The sequence below is a fragment of the Symphalangus syndactylus genome, chromosome 8 (genome assembly GCF_028878055.3).
Source record: "Symphalangus syndactylus isolate Jambi chromosome 8, NHGRI_mSymSyn1-v2.1_pri, whole genome shotgun sequence".
Classification (NCBI taxonomy): Eukaryota; Metazoa; Chordata; class Mammalia; order Primates; family Hylobatidae; genus Symphalangus; species Symphalangus syndactylus.
Window position 1 is genome coordinate 13,744,527 of NC_072430.2, and position 16,895 is coordinate 13,761,421.

At 41.7% G+C, this 16,895-nt stretch overlaps 1 protein-coding gene and 1 pseudogene across 26 annotated transcripts in view; one reads left to right on the forward strand and one right to left on the reverse strand.

Moving 5' to 3' along the window:
- MARK3 (microtubule affinity regulating kinase 3) overlaps positions 1 to 16,895 on the reverse strand; it is a 120,447-nt gene that overhangs the window by 88,517 nt on the left and 15,035 nt on the right. For 25 of the 26 annotated variants that reach the window (XM_055288020.2, XM_055288018.2, XM_063643841.1 and 22 more), the window contains exon 2: positions 12,355 to 12,546. In XM_055288020.2, coding sequence (XP_055143995.1) covers positions 12,355 to 12,546 — 192 coding nt within the window. Of the gene's footprint in view, positions 1 to 12,354; positions 12,547 to 16,895 lie in introns of those variants that run through there. The other variant, XM_055288023.2, reaches the window with a different exon arrangement.
- Positions 2,057 to 5,807, forward strand: LOC129487301 (large ribosomal subunit protein uL1-like; annotated as a pseudogene).

The following is a 16,895-nucleotide window of genomic DNA, read 5'->3' on the forward strand; positions in this document are numbered from 1 at the left end:
GGCTAATTTTTTGTATTTTTTAGTAGAGACGGGGTTTCACCGTGGTCTCGATCTCCTGACCTCGTGATCCGCCTGCCTTGGCCTCCCAAAGTGCTGGGATTACAAGCGTGAGCCACTGCGCCCGGCCGAATGAAGATTTTTAAGTTAAAAAATAGACAATTTTCCAGAACTGAAAGACAAAAATCTCTATATTAAAAGGGTCCAATGAGCACCAAGAACAATGAATGAAGACTATCCCTTGGCACCTCAATGGGTAATTTCTAAAAACCAAGGATAAACTTCCAGGAAGAAAAAAAATGTTACATACTTAAGCTACTTACATGGTTATACTCCAGTCTTTCACATTACCAATATCTGAAAACCTTTCACGATCCAAGTTTGAGCTTCCCATTATTTAACCAACTTCTTCTGCCTTCCTGCTCACTCACTCTAGTACTCCAATAACTGTCAGAACTTACCAGGATCTGTAATCCACTGACCCCACACCTTCATAGGGTCAGTCTTCCTCCTCAAGTTCTTACTTCCTAATTATATCACTAATTTCATTGTGATCACTCCCTGGGGGGGTTCTATAACAATGTTCCTTTGTCCTTTCACTATACTAATGTGACAAAACCCCAATCTCTGCAAATGCCATGCCTGCAGCTGGGCAACTGAATGCGGCTGGAGAGTAACATATCGCCATGCTGACTCTTCCCACTTTAAATCCTTGGTCACCAACTTCAGGGAAGCCTTAAGGCTGCCTGGCAATTGTATCACATTTCTCTAGTCCATTCACTCTCCTGCTTATCTGGCAATTATTTTAACCTCCTCACATCTCTAATATATCTCCTCATCGTAGCAGATCAGTTTGCTTTCCATTTTACTGAAAAAAATAGTTTGCACTCAGAAGAGAATTTCTACAAGCTCCTACTACCATAAGGATCCCCTCACCTGCACTGGTGCCAGCACCCTCTGCTTTCTTCCTATTTCTTTACTTTATTTTCTTTATTTTTCTGAGACAGAGTTTTGCTCTTGTTGCCCAGGCTGGAGTGCAGTGGTGCGATCTCGGCTCACCACAACCTCTGCCTCCCGGGTTCAAGCAATTCGCCTGCCTCAGCTTCCTGAGTAGCTGGGATTACACGGGCACGCCACCACGCCCAGGTGATTTTTTGTATTTTTAGTAGTGATGAGGTTTCACCAAGTTGGCCAGGCTGGTCTCAAACTCCTGATATCAGGTGATCCACTCGCTTCGGCCTCCCGAAGTGCAGGGATTACAGGCGTGATCCACCACGCCTGGCCTGCTTTCCTCCTATTTCTATGGAAGAACTGACCACGTTATCCAAAGGCCAATGCCTCCACCATCCCCTCACCTATTCCAAAATCTCTTCGACAGCACCAATTTCCTCCTATTTGATTATCCCCCTTAGTAGAGAAATATGTTGATATTTTGTCCATCTTCTAAAAAATACCTTGGCCTAATGTCTCCCTGTAGCTACCATCCCACTTATCTGTGCCTAGAAAGAGCTACCTTGCTGTCTCTAATTTATACTCACCGATTCTCTCTAGAGCTAATACATTATGTTATATGTGTGAGTATTGCAAAATATTTGAAAGATAAGCTAGAACATTTTGGCCAATTAGCAGTAACACATAAAACCTAAGAGTTTATAGAAAAAGAAGCAACTACTAATTTTAGACAAAGCTTTACAATTATAAGAAAATAAATGATCATAGCCAAAACTCAACAATACTTAACACAGTCTTAATTTAAGTAAATAAGCCAAATATATCATTGCAATAGAAAAGCTAGGTAAAGAAATGTAGATATGGAAGTGGGAAGTGGAAGTCAATGATGTTTAAAATGATAAATTTGGAGAAAGCTGTTAGAGTATCAGAAGAAAGAGCTTAAAAAAGTCGGGGCCTTTGAGTAATAATGCAGAGGAAAAAGCGGGATAAGAAAAGAAACTTCTGATTGTCATTAGAACTTTTTAGTTCATTTGACTTGTTAAGCTATGTGCATGCATTACTTCAGGAAAATAATTTTTTAACAATAAATAACTCCAATAAAGCACAAATGACTGAAACTAGTGAGTTCTGTAGTTCATGTAAAGGGAAAAGTCTCTGGGAGGCTATGAAAATTAGTGGGGGGAAAATAATGAACTCGAAAGAAAACTGTGGTGTAAAACAGACAATATTTCACACTAAAATAACCATAAGCTATGAAAAGTTGGTCAAAAGTAAGACAGCAGATGCAACTAACATCCCCAGATTCATAGTAAATATGGGATAGATGCTTCCAGGACAATATGGATAATGGGTAGCATTTTCATTTAAGAGCTAAATCAGATGAATTTCACAACTGGTACATGTATTTTAAAAATATATAAAATGAGCATTTTGATATCCATTTCTGATTGGTTCATGGTCATCCTGGGGGAAGTCTCATCTAAACTGAACTTACACCATAACTAGGCTATTTAAAGGCTTGATTTAAAATGGTCTCCAGGGTATACATATTAATGTATCTTGTTTATAATTCTTACTCCAATATGTTTGTTAAATTAAAACACCTTTCTTCCAACGAACGCATAGTTTTTCATGAGTATCTTTTTTTTTTGAGACAAAGTCTTACTCTGTTACCAGGCTGGAGTGTAGTGGCGTGATCTCGGCTCACTGCAACCTCCGTCTCCCGGGTTCGAGCGATTCTCCTGCCTCAGCCTCCCGAGTAGCTGGGACTACAGGCGCACATCACCATCCCCGGCTATTTTTTGTATTTTTAGTAGAGATAGGATTTTGCCATGTTGGCCAGGCTGGTCCCAAACTCCTGACCTCAGGTCTCGATCTCTTGACTTTGTGATCCGTCTACCTTGGCCTCCCAAAGTGCTGGAATTACAGGTGTGAGCCACCATGCCTGGCCTTCGTGAGTATCTTTTATGTTCATGACATCCTTGTGACTTAAATGCATGACACAGATTGTCCCTACTCACTTCTTTTAGAAAATTCTTTTCACTATATAATTCTACATCTCTGTTCTTACCCCAAGGATAGCAGTTAAAACTCTCAACATAATACATAATAACCCTTTAACTTATACTGACTCAGAATGAATTAAGTCCCCAAATCATCAATGCCACTCTTCCCACAACCCTCTGAGTTTTCTTCAGAGGTTTTAGTTCTTCAATAGGCAAGATACATCACATTCCCATCACAGGGCAAGAGAACACTGACAAAAATAAAGATCTTAGCTGAGAAAAGCACTAAATAGCAGGTGCGGTGGCTCATGCCTGTAATCCCAGCACCTGGGGAGGCCAAGGCGGGCGGATCACCTGAGGTCAGGAGTTCAAGACCAGCCTGACCAACATGGTGAAACTCTGTCTTTACTAAAAATACAAAATTAGCCGGGCATGGTGGCACATGCCTGTAATCCCAGCTACTAGGGAGGCTGAGGCAGGAGAATCGCTTGAACCTGGGAGGTGGAGGTTGCGGTGAGCCGAGATTGAGCCATTGCACTCCAGCCTGGGCAACAAGAGCAAAAGTCCATCTTAAAAAAAAGAAAAGAAAAGAAAAGTAACAGACCAGAGGCTTTAGGTTTCTTTCTACTAGGAATATTATACTGCTATATAAAACCAGTTTTCTAGTTAACAGTTCACTTAATTCTTTACCACATGATCCAGTAATGTCACTCCTGGAGAAATTAAAACTTATGTTCACAGAAAAACCTGTACAGGAGTTCTATTCATAATTGCCAAACACTGGAAACTATTCAAATGTCCTTCAGTGGGGGAGCTAATACCAACTGTAGTACAGCCATACAACAGAATACTTCTCAGCAACAAAATGGAACAAACTGTCAATATATGCAACAGCCTGAATCAATCTCAAAGACATTATGCTGAGTGAGAAGAAGCCAGTTTCAAAAGGTTACATACCATATGATCCCATTTTATTTGACATTCTCAAAAAAAGACAACTGACCAGGCGTGGTGGCTCACACCTGTATTCTCAGCACTTTGGGAGGCCGAGGCAGGCGGACTGCTTAAGCTCAGGAGTTAGAGACCAGCCTGGGCAATATGGCAAAACCCCATCTCTACCAAAAATAACATAACATAACATAACATAACATAACATAACATAACATAACATAACATAAGCCAGGTGCGGTACTGTGTGCCTGTGGTCCCAGCTACTGGGGAGGCTGAAGTGGGAGGTTGCTTGAGTCCAAAAGGCGGAGCTTGCAGTGAGCCGAGATAGCGCTGCACTCCAGCCTGGGCGACACAGCCAGACTCTGTCTCAAAAAAAAAAAAAAAAGCGTGCTATTAAAAAACAACAGAAATTTAATTTTTGACGTTCCAAATGAGAGATCAAAAGTTTCTCAAATGCAAGAAGTTATATGATTATTGCCTTCTTGAGGAAAAAAAAGTTCCATTACATTAGGAACAAAAATTATAAAATAGCTTGAAATGAATTTAACAAGCATTATATAAAACATAGATGAAAAAGGTTACAAAACCTGAAAACAAATTTGAGACACATGCACATTCCTGAACAGAAACCCTTGGCATTAGCTGGATGTGGTGGCTCACATCTGTAATCCCAGCACTTTGGGAGGCCGAGGCAGGTGGATCACCTGAGGTTGGGAGTTTGAGATCAGCCTGACCAACATGGAGAAACCCGTCTCTACTAAAAATACAAAAATTAGCTGGGCAAGGTGGCGCATGCCTGTAATCCCAGCTACTCGGGAGGCTGAGGCGGGAGAACTGCTTGAACGCAGGAGGCGGAGGTTGTGGTGAGCTGAGATCACGCCACTGCACTCCAGCCTGGGCAACAAGAGCGAAATTCTGCCTCAAAAAAAAAAAAAAAAAAAAAAGAAAGAAAGAAAGAAAGACTTGGCATCATTAAAATATCAATTTCCTCCCAAACTATTAATAATTTATAAAACCAACTAAACCCTCTTTTCTGGTTAGCGTGGCGTGAGAAGCCATAAGCAGCAAAGTCTCTCGCGACACCCTGGAGGAGGCGGTGCAGGAAGTCCTGCACAGGAATCAGTGCAAGTGCCCCAAGTTCCTGAAGACGGTAGAGTTGCAGATCAGCTTGAAAAACTATGACCCCCAGAAGGACAAGCGCTTCTCGGGCACCGTCAGGCTTAAGTCCACTCCCTGTCCCAAGTGTGGGTCCTGGGGGAACAGGAGCACTGTGACAAGGCCAAGGCCATGGATATTCCCCAACGTGGACACTGAGGTGCCAAAAAAACTCAAGAATAAGAAACTGGTCAAGAAGCTGGCCAAGAAGTACGATGCATTTTTGGCTTCAGAGTCTCTGATCAAGCAAATCCCATGAATCCTTGGCATAGGCCTAACTAAGGCAGTAAAGTTCCCTTCCCTGCTCACACACAATGAAAACACAGTGGCAAAGTGGATGAGGCGAAGTCCACAATCAAGTTTCATATGAAGATGTTATGTTTGGCTGTGGCTGTTGGCCACATGAAGATGACAGACGATGAGCTTGTGTATAACATTTACCTGGCTGTTAACTTCTTGGTGTCACTGCTCGAGAAAAAACTGGCAGAATGTCCGGGCCTTATATATCAAGAGCACCATGGGCAAGCCCCAGTGCCTATATTAAGGCGTATTTGAATAAATTCTACTGCTACTAGTAAAAAAACCAAAAACCAAAAAACCAAAAACCAACTAATCCCATGAAAACTAATCTAATCAAAATTTCGTGTTGTTTTTAGAAAATGGCCAACTTAATTCTAAAATTCATGTGGAAGAGTAAATGATGACCAAAAAAAAAAAAAAAAAAAAAGCTATGAAAATTTTGAAAAATAAGAGTCATTGGCCAGGCATGGTGGCTCACACCTGTATGTAATCCCAGCACTTTGGAAGGCTGAGGTGGGCAGTTCATGGGTTCAAGAGATCGAGACCATCCTGGCCAACATGATGAAATCCCATCTCTACCAAAAAATACAAAAATTAGCTAGGCGTGGTGGCACACACCTGTAATCCCACTTACTCAGGAGGCTGAGGCAGGAGAATTGCTTAAACCTGGGAGGTGGAGGTTGCAGTTAGCCGAGATCCCGCCACTGCACTCCAGCCTAGCGACAGAGTGAGACTCCATCTCACCAAAAAAAGAGAGAAAAGAAAAAAAAAAGAATCATCAGGAGGGGAACTTGACCTAAAACATACAATCCACAGCTGCAATAATAAAAACACCACGGTATGGGTATAGGACTAAATAAACAGACTGGAGAAATAACAAGACACATATGAGGATTTATTATGTGTTAACACAGGTATCTTCAATTGTGGGGAGAGAACTGATGGTTCTGGGACAATTGTAATCCAAGTGGAAAAAAAAAGTCAGATCTCTACACCTAATACTAATCTTCCCAAATATACATCACATGAATTAAACATTAAAATGTGAGCCATGGGAGGAGTATTAGAAGAAAATATAAAACTGGTTTTTTTTTTTTTTGAGAAGGAGTCTCACTCTGTCACCCAGGCTGGAGTGCAGTGATGCAGTCTTGGCTCACTGCAGGCTCTGTCTCCCGGGTTCACGCCATTCTCCTGCCTCAACCTCCCGAATAGCTGGGGCTACAGGCGCCCGCCACCACGCCCGGCTAATTTTTTGTATTTTTAGTAGAGATGGGGTTTCACCGTGTTATCCGGGATGGTCTCGATCTCCTGACCTCGTGATCCACCCACCTCGGTCTCCCAAAGTGCTAGGATTACAGGCGTGAGCCACTGCACCCGGCCTATAGAACTGTTTTTTAAATCATGGGACAAATCTTCAAGAAGACATGAAATGCAAATGTAATAAAGAAAAAGATTAAATGATTTTGCCACATAAATACTTAAAAAGTTCCCTAAAACAAGACATCATAAACAGTTAAAAGGAGTAATCTAGGGAAAGATATTCATAACCTACATTAACAGACATATCAGACAGATGACTGAAACATGAAGAGTTTAAATCACTAAGATTAAAAAAAAGAAAAATGAATAAAGGACATAAACAGGAAACTTGTTTTATTTTTATTTATTTTAGAGAGTGTCCTCTGTTGCCCCGGCTGGAGTACAGTGGTACAATCATAGCACAATGCAGTCTTCTACACCTAGGCTCAAGTGATCCTCCTGCCTTGGCCTCCCAAAGCACTAGGAATACAGGCATGAGCTACTGCGGGTGGCCAGAGAACTTGCTTCAAAAAGAAATTATGAATGACAAAAATATATAAAAAGATCATAAATCTAAGTAGTGAAAAGGGAAAAAGCAACTTCTGGTTTTTTCTACACCCTTTTTTTGTCCATACGTGCTATGGTTTCAATGAATGTCCTCGCCCAATCTCATGTTGAAATGTAATTGCTGTTGCAGCAGTACTAAGATACAGGGCCCTGGAGAGGCAATCAGACTGCAAGGGCTCTGCCCTCTTTTCTTCCTTTCTCCTCCTCTTCCCTTCCCTTCCCACTCCTCCCCACTCTTTGCCCTTCCATTATGCCCTTCATGTATCAAGAAGGCCCTGGCCAGATGCAGCCCATGGATCTTGGACTTCTCAGCCTCCACAACTGTAAGAAATAAATTTCTTATCTTTATAAATTACCTAGTCTCTGGTATTGTGTTACAGCAGCAAAAACAGACTAAGACATTCAGATAGACAAAAATTATCTACAGTGTAGAAGCATGTACGAAAATGAACTCTATTTCATTTTGGTAGAATAATAAAGTAGGTACATCACTTTTTATTCAAAACCAATTTAGTAGTATCTATTACAATGTCAAATATCCATCCACTTTCACCTAGGACTTCCATTTCTAGGAATTATCCTACAGAAACACTTAACAAGGACACACAATGCTAAAGAATGTCCACTGCAGATCTGTTCGTAACAACAAAAAGTTAGAAACAACCCTAATGCCCACCGATAGGAAATAAACTATGGTACCACCATACCCAGGAAGACTATGCTGCCTTTAGACTAATATGTCAAATCTATGAGTACTAAGACCCAGACATGGTCAAGGTACATTACTAAGTAAAAAAACTACCATCATGTCCCATATGAGTCCCCTTCTGTTAAAATTTTTTTTAAAAGTTAATGTCTATATAAAAAACTCTGGGAATATATACCAAACTGCTGAAAGTGATTGTCTTTGAAGAGACAAATTTCAAGGAACTTACTTTCTACATAATGAATTTCTATATTTCTGTGTTTACATTTTATACGTCATATCTACAATAGGCAAAAAAAAAAAACCCACAAGAGTAAAATGATTTTGTTCAAAGTTTTTTCTTTTTTCTTTTTTTTTTTACTTTAAGTTCTGGGATACATGTGCAGAACGTGCAGGTTACACAGGTATACATGTGCCATGGTGGTTTGCTGCGCCCATCAACTCGTCATCTACATTGGGTATTTCTCCTAATGCTATCCTTCTCCTTGCCCCTCACCCCCTGACAGGCCCTGGTGTGTGATGTTCCCCTCCCTGTGTCCATGTGTTCTCATTGTTCAACTCTCACTTATGAGTGAGAACTTATTCAAAGTTTTAAAAAAACTGAGAAACTGAGAAAGTTTTTAAATTAAACCACTCTGCTAGTCATATTGAAGCATTTCTAGAGAAAGAACCTACTAGAAGTAAACACCACAGGCCAGACTCTAGATAATGTAAGTTAGGTAAGGTAAATGGAAGAGGGTGCGTCTGTCTCAATGCTCTCTTGGCCCACCATCTCTACCCACATAAGGAAGCTGGCAAGTTGCCACCTGGAACTGGTGGGAACTAAGAAACTCAGAGGTCTGGTTCCTTATCTCAAGAAAGCTTTAATCAAGGACAACAAGGACAGCTCCGCCCACACAAGCTGTTTACAGATTCCAAAAGCAGTCTGTAAGGCAGCTCAACCACAAGGAGTCTTAACTAAAAATCCACAAGAATTTTATCACTAAAATTGATGAATTGTCAAAAGGCAAATTTCTGGCAACAGTCTTTTAAAATTCCAGTTAGCACAGTCCAGTGCTTCCCAACCTTTTCCAAGTCTCAGCACACACAGGAAATGAGAATATTTACAGGGCACACTGCTGCAAACAGAGGAAGCATGCTGACAGATGACAGACCCAGGGCTCGTGCTCTTGCAGCCCCAGGCTTGGTGGGCTGCAGGCATGAATGCTACGCCATATGTGTCACAGTCTTGGCACGTCTATCAGAAGGGTCTCACACAGGGAGAGCATTTGTTTTAAAAGCTTCCTTCAAAAGTAATTACTACATTCAGGCCAGGCATGGTGGCTCACGCCTGTAATCCCAGCACCCTGGGAGGCTGAGGTAGGTGGATCACCTGACGTCAGGAGTTCGAGACCAGTCTGGCCAACATGGTGAAACCCCCTCACTACTAAAAATACAAAAAAAATCGCTGGGTGTGGTGGTGGGTGCCTGTAATTCCAGCTACTCAGGAGGCTAAGGCAGGAGAATCGCTTGAACCCAGGAGGAGGGAGGTTGCAGCGAGCTGAGATCACGCCACTGCACTCCAGCCTGGGCAACAAGAGTGAGACTCTGTTGCCAACACCGCCCCCGCCCCCCAAAAAAAACAGTATTATTACATTCATTTAACAAATATTTATTAAGTACCTAACAGGTTCCAAGCACTGTGTTAAGTTCTGTCATCTTCCCCTACAGACTGGAGATAGCCTACAAACTAGAGAAGGAGAAAGACAAACAAGCAATTCCAATACAATGTAAATTGTGCCATATAAGGGGAGTATTGGGATTTTTATGGAATCCCATGCCTGGGGAAAGGGGATTTGTCAATGATTACTTCTCAGAAATGTTCCCTAAACAGAATAGTAAAGAGTATTTCAGGTACAAGGAAAAGCAGGCGCAAAGACCTAAATGCAAGAAACTACATCAAAGGTTGGGCGTGCTGGCTTACACCTGTAATCCTAGCATTTTGGGAGGCTGAGGCGGGCAGATCACCAGGTCAAGAGATTGAGACCATCCTGGCCAACATGGTGAAACCCTATCTCTACTAAAAATACAAAAATTAGCTGGGCATGGTGGCACACGCCTGTAGTCCCAGCTACTCAGGAGGCTGAGGCAGGAGAATCACTTGAACCCAGGAGGCAGAGGTTACAGGGAGCTGAGATCACGCCACTGCACTCCAGCCTGGCGACAGAGAGAGACTCCGTCTCAAAGTCTCAAAAAAAAAAAAAAAAAAAAAAAAAAAAAAAGAAGCAAAACAGGCTCTGTACCATATGAGTATAACAATAGGAGGGAGTTAGTTTTGCGGTTTTAATGCATGTATTTTTGATTAATAGGAATGGGGCTGAGCAGAAAGCCATTTCACAAAGGTTAGGAAAGTATGTGCCTTCCTACACAATAACCGATTAAACATACGCTATGAGAAAAGTAGAGAGATTAAGAAACTTCTTGAAGATAAATCTGTAAATATTGACAATACTACTGATTAGCAAGTAGCATGAGCTCATACACATAAGTGTATACCTGAAGTTAAAGACAATTTTTACTGTGGTAGCAGACATTTGCTACTGAAAAAGAACAAAACATTACCTATTTTTAAAGGTAAAGATTATTTAAACCCTCTATGATATTTCCAACATTTAAAGTAATGGGAAAGCAAAAGAACTCCCAGATGGGCCAGGCGCGGTGGCTCACGCCTGTAATCCCAGCACTTTGGGAGGCCGAGGCAGGAGGATCACTAGATGAGGAGATTGAGACCATCCTGGCTAACACGGTGAAACCCCGTCTCTACTAAAAATACAAAAAATTAGCCGCGTGTGGTGGCGGGTGCCTGTAGTCCCAGCTATTCGGGAGGCTGAGGCAGAAGAATGGTGTGAACCCAGGAGGCGGAGCTTGCAGTGAGCCGAGATTGCACCACTGCACTCCAGCCTGGGTGACAGAGCGAGACTCTGCCTCAGAAAAAAAAACAAAAACAAAAACAAAACAAAAAACTCCCAGACACCTAATACATGTTTCACGTTCTTTTGAGAAAGCTTAATTAGGCTGGGCGTGGTGGCTCATGACTATAATCCCAGCACTTTGGGAGGCTGAGGCGGGAGGATCACCTGAGGTCAGGAGTTTGAAACCAGCCTGACCAACATGGTGAAACCCCATCTCTACTAAAAATACAAAAAAAAAAAAAAAAAAAAAATTTAGCCTGGCGTGGTGGTGTGTGCCTGTAATCTCAGCTACTCAGGAGGCTGAGGGCAAGAGAAATGCTTGAACCTGGGAGGTGGAAGTTGCAGAGAGCCAAGACCACGCCACTGTACTCCAGGCCTGGGCTACAGGGCAAGACTCCATCCCAACCCCCGACCCCCCCCACCCCGAAAAAAAAGAAAAAGCTTAATTAGTGATGCATGGTGGCTCATGCCTGTAATCCCAACACTCTGGGAGGTTGAGGCAGGAGGACTGCTTGAACTCAGGAGTTCAAGACCAGCCTGGGCAACATGGTGAGAACCCTGTCTCTACAAAAAGCTTTTTAAACATTAGCCGGGTGTGGCAGTGCATGCCTGTAGTCTCAGCTACTCGGGAGGCTGAGGTGGGAGAACTGCCTGACCCCAGGAGGTCAAGGCTATAGTGAGCCATGATTGCGCCACTGCATTCCAGCCCGGGTGACACGGCGAGGCCCTGTCTTGAAAATAAAATAGGCTGGGCGCGGTGGCTCATGCCTGTAATCTCAGCACTTTGGGAGGCCAAGGCAGGCGGATCACGAGGTCAGGAGTTCGAGACCAGCCTGACCAACATGGTGAAACCCCGTCTCTACTAAAAATACACACACAAAAACAATTAGCCTGGCGTGGTGGTGTGCGCCTGTAATCCCAGCTACTCAGGAGGCTGAGGCAAGAAAATCACTTGAACCTGGGAGGCGGAGGTTGCAGTGAGCCGAGATTGCGCCACTGCATTCCAGCCTAGGTGACAGAGTGAGACTCCATTTCACACACACACACAAAAAAAACCTAAAATAAAACAAATAAAAAGCTTAGTTAGCTTAGAAATAAGGCCAAATAAGGCCGGGCGCTATGGCTCACGCCTGTAATCCCAGCACTTTGGGAGGCCGAGACGGGCGGATCACAAGGTCAGGAGATCGAGACCATCCTGGCTAACACGGTGAAACCCCATCTCTACAAAAAATTAGCTGGGTGTGGTGGTGGGCACCTGTAGTCCCAGCTACTTGGGAGGCTGAGGCAGGAGAATGGTGTGAACTGCAGAGTTTGCAGTGAGCCGAGATCACGCCACTGCATTCCAGCCTGGGTGACAGAGCGAGACTCCATCTTAAAAAAAAGAAATAAGGCCTATATCTATATTCTTTTCTCTTACATGGAAATAAACAGAGCAATTGTCATAACAGAAATAAGCATAACTGGTATTTACCTCTCTGCCTGTAAGGATGTGTCTTGCCAATTTTACTTTTGCAAAATTCCCCTTGCCGATTGTTTTCAACAGTCTGTAGTTTCCGATGTGAGGTTGTTCATCTGCACAGGAAGCTATAGAGTTTCTACACCGAGCTCCTGAGCGGCTGGTACGAGAGGTAACTTCTTGACGCCCATCTCCATGTGACGTGTGCTGCAATACAGCATACACAAAGATAAGGAAATGAGAGAACACAGAGTACTTGCCAAGTTCTAAGAGCTTCTAGTTGAAGAAAAAACATTCCTACTTTAATTTTAATCTTAAAGTATCTAGCACTTCAAAGGAATTTAACCACATAATATAAATTTGAGGAAAATAAAAATTCTGAGACGAAAATTACCAAGTGTTGAAGTTCAACTGAGTGTTCACGAAGAAATCAGATATTTTGCATACGTGGCTGTCATATAAAATAGGAGTAAAAGGGCTACCTTCCGGTTATACAGTGCTTAACTTTTCCATATGTTAGTAAGTGCACCTGCACACCTGAGCCTCACTACAGCCTGTGCAGCAGGGGAAAAGTTAATGTCACCATTCACTAGATAAGGATACAGCCACATAACTGTTCAGGGGGAAATCCATAGAGAATCTGGATTCCCAATTTCCTTCTACACTATACTGCTAACAGTAATTCAAAACAATGTGCTTTACAGAAACAGCTAGACTGTGTGGCCCTTAATATATGGCCCTTGTTGAATAGATGAATACAGTACTCAGTATGCTTACTTAATAAAGTACTCAATATGTCTCTACCCGATGAAATATTCAGGCCCGAGAATTACATTTCTGTGTACGCACTGTGTACATGGCTGTATGCGCAGGCATCCTGCTACTACTGCTCCCTTGGCTCCCACACACTCAAAGGATTAGATGTCCCAATCCTTTCCCCATTGTGGCCCAAGGGAGGCTTCTCATTCCACATGCACTCACAGCCACTTTCCACCCCCTTTACACGTTTCTCTTTTCCAACTTTTTGTCCAGGAAAATGTCCTGTCTTTCTCTATACACCTATAAATCAAAACAAGCCTAATTTAACTAATAAACTGCTTTGTAATGCACTCAAGTCAAAGGAAATGAAACTCAGGTGTTTTAAAGTGAAAGTAAGCTTTAAAACTTGCGCCATCTACCTCTGAATTTCTCAAAAGATGTCCTTTTCAGAATTTCCTCATTAATCCCCATCTACTTCTTCATTATTTCTCTAATATTTTCACATTCACATACCAGGTTTGGGGACAGGCTCTTGTCTGTTTTACTCAGTTATCACATAATATGGCATCTCAACAACAATTTGTTTTTACTGCAAATGTCTATTTTAGATAAAACAGGCTTTTTATGACCTCGCTACAAATCTAGGCAACTTGTAAACATTGTTCCTCTAACAAAAATGATTCTGATTTCCATATTAGAACTTTGGGGAAATAGACCATTTATAAATATGCAGTTGATAAAAGAGTAAAATGATGATAAAGCTTTGACACTAAGGCTTTAATACAAAAACAGGTAGATTTTGTCGTGCACAAGATGCATGCTGTTGTAATGCAAATTATATCAACTGCAGTCTAGTTTTAAAAGAATCTGGGTGATCATGTTTATGTTTATTTCTACATGATTTTAATTACACCAGAATTTAAGTTTCATGAAAACAGTAACAGGAATTTATTATTCCTTATATCTTAGAACAGCAGTTGGTACAAAACTGGTACTCAATAAATATTAGAATGGCTGAATAAATGATATAAATGCTAACCACTATAGTGTTCAGAAGGTTAAAAATAAGGGAAATTTCTTTTTTATCTTCTGAATTTCTTCATTCATTCGTTGAATATTTACTGAGTGAGCTACACACACACACACATACACACACACACACACACACACACCAGGCACTATTTAAGGTGTGGGAAAAAGCAGTGCATAAAGCAGTCCATGTCCCCATGAGGTATTTATCAAGTGGTTTTACTATCTGTGCAATGAAAACATATTCACTGAAATTATACTACTGGCCAAAATTTTTGTTAAAAAAGCTTTTTGCAATGTAAACATGCATTTTCAAATTTACATGTTTCATAAATTCAACCTTCATGTGTGAAAGCTGATCATACTAATTGGGTCATTCTATTCATACTCAACTAAATCAGAGTTGAGGGGCGGGGATGGGGTGGGGGGCCAGGGGAGGGGGAGAGATATAACATCGCTCCAAGATTATAATTCTCTGTAAGCCTGGCCGCTGAAACTGCCTATTGTAACCTGAAACCAGTTTACCTAACAGCTACTGAAACAACTTGTTGTTGACTCTAAGACCAGTATTACCCACCACTGTCACTCACCAATCAAGGCTTGCCACCTCCCCAAAACTTTACTAGTGCCAATGACCTGTCTTTCAAAATATGTAACACTTCTCTTTATAAAACCTCCATCCTTTACTTTGTTCTTCATACATACTGAAGACCACCCTGTGGTCTGTGTGCCCCAAACTGCAATTCTTGCGTCCCAAATAACATATTTTAACTTCAGAGATTAATCTGTTTTATTTGACTTCAATGTGTTTTCTATAATGAGACAGTCAAATTGATGAAATAATAATTTTCATGCAAACCAACTGCCTTCTATTTAATGTAAAATAGAAATATTAGAAAAATCTTGTTTTTTGAGATGGAGTCTCACTCCGTCAGCTGGAGTGCAGTGGCGCAATCTCAGCTCACCGCAACCTCCGTCTCTCAGATTGAAGCAATTCTCCTGCCTCAGCCTCATGAGTAGCTGGGACTACAGGTGCGCGCCACCATACCCGGCTAATTTTTGTATTTTTAGTAGAGACAGGGTTTCACTATGTTGGCCAGGCTGGTCTCGAACTCCTGACCTTAAGTGATCTACCCACCTCGGCCTCCCAAAGTGCTGGGATTACAGGCATGAGCCACCATGCTCAGCCAGGAAAATCTTAAGATTCATAGGCATCCAATGTTCCTATCTTTGCTTACCCACCAATGTGCTTATAATAAAATACTAACTCCTTAGCGCTTCATCCACTAGCATGTAACCTTCACGAGGACAGGCTTTTTGTGTTTTGTTCATTATCAGATATTCCCCAAACCTGAAACAGTGCCTAGCACATGGTAGACATGCAATACATTTTTGCTGAATGTTAAACGAATTCAAGGCCCGCTCATCTCTTCTTCCTCTCCCATGACATCATCCAGTAGACTCTAGCTTTGAGTCTAGCTCTGACTCAGTCAGTGTTTTTCCCTTAGTTTGAATGTCCTTTCTTCTCTTCAAATCTAAGAAAAACCTGCCCATTCTACTGAGTTTGTATCATCTGTCACCATCTTCATGAACCCTTCTATGGCTCTCCCTGCATCTCATCAGAATTTCTTACTTCTTACTGGGATCCCAAAGTACTTTGCTTGTATCTAACTGTATTATGCTACTTTTTTTTGTAGACAATACTATATCCACAATACTGGCTTTTTTACATCTGAGTTCCTGGAGGACTGCACTCCCTTCCGTTGAGGTTAGGCATAGACAGCCATGTGACTAAGTTGAACACGTCTTGTGAGTGAAAATGAATGCCATTCCCATGCTGAAGCATTTAGTTGCCTGTGCTTAACTCTCCAGCCCTGTGTTTTGCTCTCCTGACCCTAAGCACTGCCCTAAAATGGATGGCCACAAGACCAAACTGGCCTGGACATGGAGATCAGTTTCCATGGAGCCAATGAGCCCTCAAGCAGACTTGGTGTGAACAAAAGTTTTTTATTGTGTTAAATCATGAGGATTTTGCTGGTATGTATTACCACGGCATAACACAGCCTAATCTAAAACACGCTCATGCAAATCAACAATCATAACAGAAAGCAGAAAGAAACTTGTATTTCCTCATACAACAGACTGAAAGATCTGATGCTTGTTAGGGTTAAACTCAATATATTTAATTCTAAGTTTCCTGACGAAGTCCTTAAATTAAAAAATTTAAGAATTAACTTTTAAAAAGTTCCCTTAAAACAGAAGCAAATTAAATTGTCTTTTGCTTCCATTTGCCCTTCATTTTATTTTCCCAAGAATCCATCACCAACCCTAAGAAAAAGTTCCCTATTTCTATACCACAGCACTCAGTACCAACATTAAACATTTAAACCAATAATTATGAATTCTTGTACTGTTAATCAAGTATTTCATACACATATTTTTTTCTTCCTAAGGAGCCAATAAACAACCTGCATACACACACACACACACACACACACACACAGTTATATAATTCTTTGATAACCATTTTTTTTTTTTCTGAGACAGGGTCTCGTTCTGTTGCCCAGGCTGGAGTGCAGTAGTGTGATCGATCATACCTCACTGCAGCCTCGAACTCCTGGACTCAAGGGGTCATCCCACCTCAGCCTCCTCAGTAGCTGGTACTACAGGTGCGTGCACCACACATGGCTGATGTTTTAATTTTTTGTAGAGATAGGATCTCACTATGTTGCCCAGGCTGATCTCAAACTCTGGCCTCAGGCAATCCT